Below are 7,555 nucleotides of genomic sequence, written 5' to 3'. Positions count from 1 at the left end.
GTTCTTATTTTTATATCTAATAATTAACAAGAAAGACATAAAGAAGCTTCATAAAGACCATAAGGCTCATAAGAAAAGTCTCTATGTTAAAGAATTATTCAATAGTGGCTTCATTAATGTAAGAAAATTTAAGAATCTTTTTCTAGAATCTAAAAGATTCATCTAGATTGAACTTATATCTAAGAGATAGACTTAATATATTTTTAAGAAGATATTGTCTATCTAATACATTTTTATTTGATTTTTTTTCTAAACTATACATATACACATACTTATATTAACATACATATACACACATATTTAATTTAAAGCTTGTATATTGTAATAATAATATCAGTTTTCAAAACACTACCCTAAATTATTATTTATTAGCTTGAGATTTATTAATTTTAGTTATAACATATGTTATTTCATAAATAAATCATCACAAGTTACACAAATATTAATAAAAAATAAAACATCACAATAAAAAATCAGAGTGATAAGAAAACAGAACATGATATTTATAATATATATTAGAGTTATGTAAGATTTTATTTTATTTCTCTTTTATATATATATATATATATATATGTATGTATGTATGTATTTCAAGTTTTAGGATTCATTTTTTAAAAATTAAAAAATAATTGATTTAACAAAAAATATAAAGTCCATTTATATATATATATATATATATATATACGCATATATCATAAAACTTAGTTTATATATAGTTTTTTTTTTTAAGAACCTATGTAAGAAGGTCAAAATAGAGTTTATGTGAAAAGTTTTTAATTGAGTTAAGTTATTGTTACAACAAAATAATGAACACTATTTCAAGATATATTTTGATCAAACATCTATTAATAGTTGGCGTAATAATAATATATAAAGACTTGATTGATAATATGGGTTTTAGAAATCTATGATCTATTATAACCAAATAAACCTATGTTAGAAAAAAGTCTAAATTCCATAAACTAATTTAATTTTTAATTTTTAAAGCTTAAGAATCTTACAAGTTTTTTTAAAAAATGAATATCTTCCATAGATAATAATATATTCTTGTACTGAAGCACCAAAAATTAAATTAGTTTATTGAATTAGTTTATTGAATACGTTGTAGTATCGTTGCTGCAAAGTATCGAAACATGTAATGAAATTTTATATCTATACCTGCTAGGTTTAATGTTTTAAATATATATGTCTCGGAACCAAAGATCATAATTTGGTTATCCTGAAGTTACATTGCCTACTGTGTACATCACCATAAAATAACACGAAAATGGCTCCAGATATTCCCAGAAAATAGAACACGTGGAATAATTACCTTGAAAATGACCAAAGATCAGGTTGAGCAGTCTAACATGAGGGCCAGTATATGAAAAGATCATGTGTAAGGCTTTGCTATCTCACATATAAAATAATTAATTAATTGAGAAGCATTAACTTAATTTATTTTTCACGTGGTGCAGAAGATATCTCTCCCAAGCTTCATGTACGAAATCAGTGTATTCTTTTCACCATGCGAATATTTATTCTTGGGCTCATGTCCCATTTAGTAAAACATGTAGACAGAGTTTTTACGAACATCAATACATAATCCAATTTCGATTATTAAAACCAAAAATAAATAGGGAATAATTAAATTTGGTTTGAGCCCACGAAGGGTGACGTGTGGATAGGTTTCATTCATCCTAACTGGACGATAAACATCGGACATAACACGTACAGGACTAAACCACATCGCCATTCATTCATCCACATGGACCCGTTACGGGCTGCCACAGATATCTCCACCCGGAATAACGCTAGGCGTCGTTCTGGCAGCTGTTCCCGCACCATTGCCCCCACCATGGCCACCGCCCCACCTCCTGGTCCAAAATAATGTAGTGTGCGTCACAAGTGGGATGATCTGACACAAAGGCGGAGACATCGCCAGGATTCTGACTCGTCGAATTGCGGGAAAGTGCCGGCAATTCTTATCACCCACCACCACAATTTTGGGAAATTCCGCAGGGGTGTTGCGGGTGCTGACTCCCTTCCCCTCTGCCTTTTGTCCATCACCCGCATCTGACATTTGCGCATGTTCCCTTTCGCTCCAAGAGGTGAGCGAGCGCGCAATCCATCCTTTTTGGACGGAGCTCCTTGTTCGCCACATTCCAACTCTGGCATGGCTCATTGAACTCGCGCTTTCGCTTTGGGGTGCACGCCGAGATAGGAATTACCAGAAGACTCCTGTGTTAATTTCCAGTAATCGTGGATATTTTCCACAATCAGTGTCTGATCATGGTATTCTTAAAAATACCCCGTGTGGATGAAAATGCAAACTTGCTCAGGATGAGATCGTAGTCTAGGACCTATCACTATTCCTTTATTGTTGTTTTATCTCTGTGTCACTGTGCAATTTTTAGATAATGTATCTTCACTCTGGCTCATTGCCCTCATTCACCCTTGAATATATTTCAGTAAGATCAAAGCCAGAATCATTTTGGATTGATTGTGAAATTAGGGCTAAAGCAGTCTCTGGAGCGGGATGATTCTGGTGACGATCTGACTGAAATGGATGCCGTCCACAATAGTATCGTTGGGGGGGGAGCTTCTCGGTTCCGGTGCTCAGGAAGGTGAGATTGACTCCAGGAACTCTGGCTGTTGGTGTGTGATTGGTAAGTTGAGTACTAATGAGTCAGCAACCGAACCTCACACGCTAACACGTGTAACTATTCCTCAGTCGATGGACTGTCATCCGTCGCATGATGTGTGCGTGTGTCTTTACAATGTTTAATTGACGACATGAAAATAAAAACAAGTATAATTTCTCATAGGAGATCATTTCGTATACGTGCCAAATTATATTACATTATAATGATATTTGGACAGTGCACTATGAGGATGCAAACAAATATGATTTTTCATATTTATTACGGTGAATGTCTTCAGTAACTAAATGAGCATTATCGTGGAAAGGATGATTATGCAAAGTCTTGCTCTAAAGGGCTTCTAGTGGCACTGTTCACACGGAAGGAATGTATCCCTCAGTTTCCACGGTGCTTCTAGGCCCTTCTATTTCACTTGCGCCTTCTATGGTGTGAGCCTTACTTTCTCACGCGGAAACGATCCTCTGTTCTATGCTCCTGTGTTTGGAGTTTTTTGCCGTAGCCACCCTCGGACGAGTTTTGAGCGTGGTGATTCTTATTTGTGTTTCGGGTACGGGTGTGAGGTGGAGGCTGTAGAATCATTCTCGCAGGTGCTCGGAGTTGGTGATGAACGGCAGGAATTCAAGTGGCGCTGGTAGCCACTTGAGCGTAATGTTGTTAACCAGACGGCGAGTTTGAAGGAATTGAGGAGTAAGAGAAGCTGCGGTGGTCGCGGGAAGGGGACATTTGTAGGAAGACGAATTTCAGTGTCCAGGCATTGAGAGCAGAGCAATTTGACCGATTTTTGGACGTTTTTTTGGAAGGGGTGCGACATGTTGGTGGTTCGAGGGGAGTTTCGCGTCTCGTAAGGAGCGAGTTCATGTAGCGTTTAGGGTGTGATGGACGGTTGTGGCAGTGGCTGTGCTGCAGTTGTAAACAGAGTGTACCCGTGAGAGGTGTCGGAGGGAACGAGGCATGCGTGTTAAGAGCGGGGTTGATCGTTTATTTTTTCTTTTCTATCTTTCTCCATCGCGTCGGTTGAAGAAACTCCCTGTTGATATGTCTAGTATGTTGTGTTATGCTGTACGTTTGAGAGCTTGTGTCTGGCGCAGTTGATCTTGACTCGAAGATTTATATGAGTACATCTGTTGGCATTGATCACGTGTCTTTTCCGGCGAGACGATTCGAAAGGTTTTTTTCTTAAACATCAAACTCGATACGAAATTTGAGGAAATGAGTTGGTGAAGACTGGAATCGCATTATTCAGAGTTGTGTCTCGGAGACTTCAGTCCTTGTGCTGCAAGTCCTTTACACTAATATCGAAGATAAGCCATATTCTGTGCCGTGTGGATATTACATCATACTTGATAGTCGGAGAGGGGATTGGTATTGATCACGTTCAACATCAACATACTCAAGGTTGGGACAGAGCACGAGAAGGGTTGCAACACTTAGTGTTAGGCGAGGTCCTCGTCTAAGGATTGTAATCGGGTTTCGCATGCTGTTTTGCAGCAACCGAACAAAAGAATTGCGATGGAATTTGTAACCAGGAAAATTGTATGAGTAGTTCGATGTAGTTGTTGGATTTCACAGCTGCTGAGCTGAGCTTGCAGCTGTCTTGATTGTGAATATTATGTAGTATAGATTGTATGATACAGCGGATATAGCTACTAATGTCATTGTGAATACATATGTACTTGCTTAAATTGTGAAACCTAAAGTGTGAAGTATATCGCGTCGGCCGCGTGCGTATTTGACTAGACATCGAGACAATATCTGTCGCTTCATCGATCAGCATGAGGGGTTGAAGGAAGTAAGCGTCTAGAAGCGGAGGCGCTACTTGTCGGCTGCGTTAAGGAGTTGCTTGAACAAGTTCCATTGGTTTTTGGTGGAATTGGTCAAAATGGCTGCCTCTGGGCTCGTTATGTCTCCGGCGGAAGCTTTTTTACCCGCACTTCATCGCGGGGCTATGCCGTCGGTGGAGGCTATACAAATTTATCTTGCAACACTTGGCTCCGAAACTACCACCCCCATGCAGGTCTTCAGGTCCGACACCATATCGTCCGTTAAAATGAAGATTCAGGCTTACAAAGGATTCTACACTAGACAACAGAGGCTTGTATATGGGGTTAGGGAGCTGACTCGCAATGACCGCCTGGTCAGGGATTATGGTGTCTCGAACGGAGAAAAGTTACATTTAGTTCTGTATCTCGATGATATTGTCGATGTCACTATCAAGTCGGCTGATGGAACTGAGTACGTTTACAAAGTTGAACGTAGCCATTGTGTTCGCGATCTGAAGAAGCAGATCTCTGAGAAAGAGGGCCTAGCTTTGAATGCGCAACAGTTGGTTCTCAGAGGGCAAAATTTAGAAGACCAGAAGTGCATTGATGAATTGTGTCTTGAGGACGATGCTGTGGTTCATCTTGTATTAAGGCGATCATCGAAAGTCCGGACGAGGGTTGTTGGCAAAGACGTGGAACTTTCCGTATCAGCAGACGAACCTGTTCTTTCAAAGGGGAAGGCTCTCCTTCAGGAAGTGCAGGAGGTCCCTCTTACAGACCAGTCCAAGTATACTATACCTCATCGTCAACTAAGTTACAATTTTAAGAATGGAGGTACGACCAAGAATGCGGTTCAACCTGTATATGTTTTGGAGCCTGCGTGTGGAATTTTACGGTATGAGATTCCAGATGTCTTAGTTGACATTCTTGAACAAGCGAAGGCTGGTCTTCAGGGAGGTTATGCGCCTGCCTTGGCATCGGAAGGATCTGGTGGGGCGTATTTTCTTAAGAATTCTTATGGTGTAGAAAGTGTTGCGATCTTCAAGCCTGTCGACGAGGAGCCACTTGCAATAAACAATCCTCGTGGTTTTGCCAAAATTTCAAGGGTATCTAGCAGTGAAGGTTTGAAGAGAGGTACGAGAGTAGGAGAAGGGGCCATGCGGGAAGTGGTTGCCTACTTGCTCGATCATCCTAAGGAAGGGCGGAGAACTTCTTTTAAGAAGCATCCCCTTGGTTTTGCTGGTGTACCTCCTACAATGTTGGTTCGATGTGCACACGAGGCTTTTCGATATTCTGATGACACTTTGGATGTTGTAAAGAAGCCCAAGCTTGGCTCTCTTCAGCAGTTTGTGCGTTCCTTCACCAGCTGTGAAGATATGGGGACTGCGAAATTTGACGTGGAAGATGTGCACAAAATTGCTGTCCTTGACATGCGACTGGCCAACACTGATAGAAATGGCGGGAACATTCTTGTCTGCAGAGATGAGAACAATGATATGAAGCTTGTACCAATCGATCACGGATATTGCCTACCTGAGAAGGTAAGAATTTTGTAGTTGCGTCGTGTTGTGCAGTTATTGTGAATCCTCCTAGTTCTTGATGTAAAACTCTCTCTCTCTCTCTCTCTCTCTCTCTCTCTCTGTGTGTGCGTGCGTGTATGCGTGTACTAAGTGCTTTGTGTTAAACTGTGCAGTTCGAAGATGTTACGTTCGAGTGGATCTATTGGTCGCAAGCGGAGGAACCGTTCTCACCGTCTACATTGAAGTATATCGAGTCTTTGGATGCAGAGGAGGACTTGGCGCTTCTCCAGAAGCACGGATGGTCTTTGCGAACTTTATGTAAAAGAGTGTTTCGGTTGTCTACAATGCTTCTGAAAAAAGGTGCAGCTGCTGGGTTGACCCCTTATCATATTGGTTCCATGATGTGTCGCGAGACCCTCTTTAAGATGTCAACGATGGAAGAAATGATAGAGGAAGTGGAAAAAAATCTGCATCCATCTGCCAGTGAGTGTGATTTTTTGAATGCGATGTCAGAGACGATGGACTCCCGCATCAACAACCTTAAACGAGAAATTCGTTGATGAGTGTATTTGTATGTGTAGTTGAATTTTCACAGATAGCTTTCTATAGGCCTGACATTATACTTGCAAACTTCTAACAGTTCAGGATGTTGCAACATAATGTGTAGAACTTGTTCATTCTTTGCTCTTAAAGATACTGAACCGGTATTACCGTAACCCCTCTAACATGGTAAACTTTGAGAAATCCAATGTATATGGAAAAGTTTTAATTTTAGGGAGATTGTCACGGTTCTTTATCCTACGTTGTGCCATACATGCAGCCTCGGATTTACTTGTTAATGAAGCCTCCTTTTGTCTGTATATAACCGACCATCGCAGTTACATTGCGAAGTCTTGCGCAGTTTTTTTCCAATTCTGGGACCTTCCGTAGCACTTGCACTCATCAACTTATCATCAATTAACATAACGCCAATCTCGCATTGAATCTCAGTTTTATTGAGCTTCTACTTAGTTCAACGTTAGTGGTAACTACCCCAACTCGGGTAGAGTTCTTTCATTGTTTCCATTATCAAGGTGTTGAAAAGCTACTAGTGAGCAAGTATTGTGAATTACATGAGTCAGCAGTATAAAGTGATCCGCTGGCACACCAGCGCCAATGCGTCTGTTCCTGCGACTTGTCCGTGTCTAATGTGGCTAGCATCCAACAAGTGGCCTTTCCAGCTGCTGTTCCCATCCGCCAAAGTATCCGACAAAGAGAATCCAGATCGTACCATTCTACACTGAAGTAGCGCAATTTTCTACCGAATTGATGATTGTAGTGAACTCTATGAATTTTTACCATGAGTACTCCAGATGTCGCTTCCATTGTGAGTGGGGAAACGATCTCAATTTCAAGTCACGACACGCGGCCGGCCTATGCATTGATGATATGGCGTGAATGATTGTGGCCAAATGTTGGAGGCACCTACCAGCAACAATAGCAGCCTGCAGCTGCCGAGTATCGATTTCCTCTCACAAAGTAACGCGAAAGCAAAACGCTGCCATGGCAAAGACACGTACTCTTTCCCATCAAATTGCTTCACTCCCTCCAAGCAGATAATTGTAATTCAGTCCCAGAGATCCATTCACTTCTC

General features: G+C 40.6%; 1 protein-coding gene across 1 annotated transcript; it reads left to right on the top strand.

Annotated features, from left to right (window-relative positions):
* Nucleotides 1-3,090: 3,090 nt before the first annotated feature.
* Nucleotides 3,091-6,723, top strand: LOC112292213 (phosphatidylinositol 4-kinase gamma 4). Its single transcript, XM_024540479.3, has 2 exons — nucleotides 3,091-5,943; nucleotides 6,096-6,723. Exons 1-2 carry the CDS (start codon nucleotides 4,522-4,524, stop codon nucleotides 6,480-6,482), a joined length of 1,809 nt encoding a protein of 602 aa, XP_024396247.1. The 5' UTR covers nucleotides 3,091-4,521; the 3' UTR covers nucleotides 6,483-6,723.
* Nucleotides 6,724-7,555: the final 832 nt, after the last annotated feature.

This window comes from Physcomitrium patens, chromosome 15, assembly GCF_059467195.1.
Source record: "Physcomitrium patens ecotype Gransden chromosome 15, ASM5946719v1, whole genome shotgun sequence".
NCBI classification, from domain to species: domain Eukaryota; kingdom Viridiplantae; phylum Streptophyta; class Bryopsida; order Funariales; family Funariaceae; genus Physcomitrium; species Physcomitrium patens.
The sequence above is the reverse complement of the archived record's forward strand: the minus strand, read 5'-3'. Positions and strand labels throughout refer to the sequence as shown.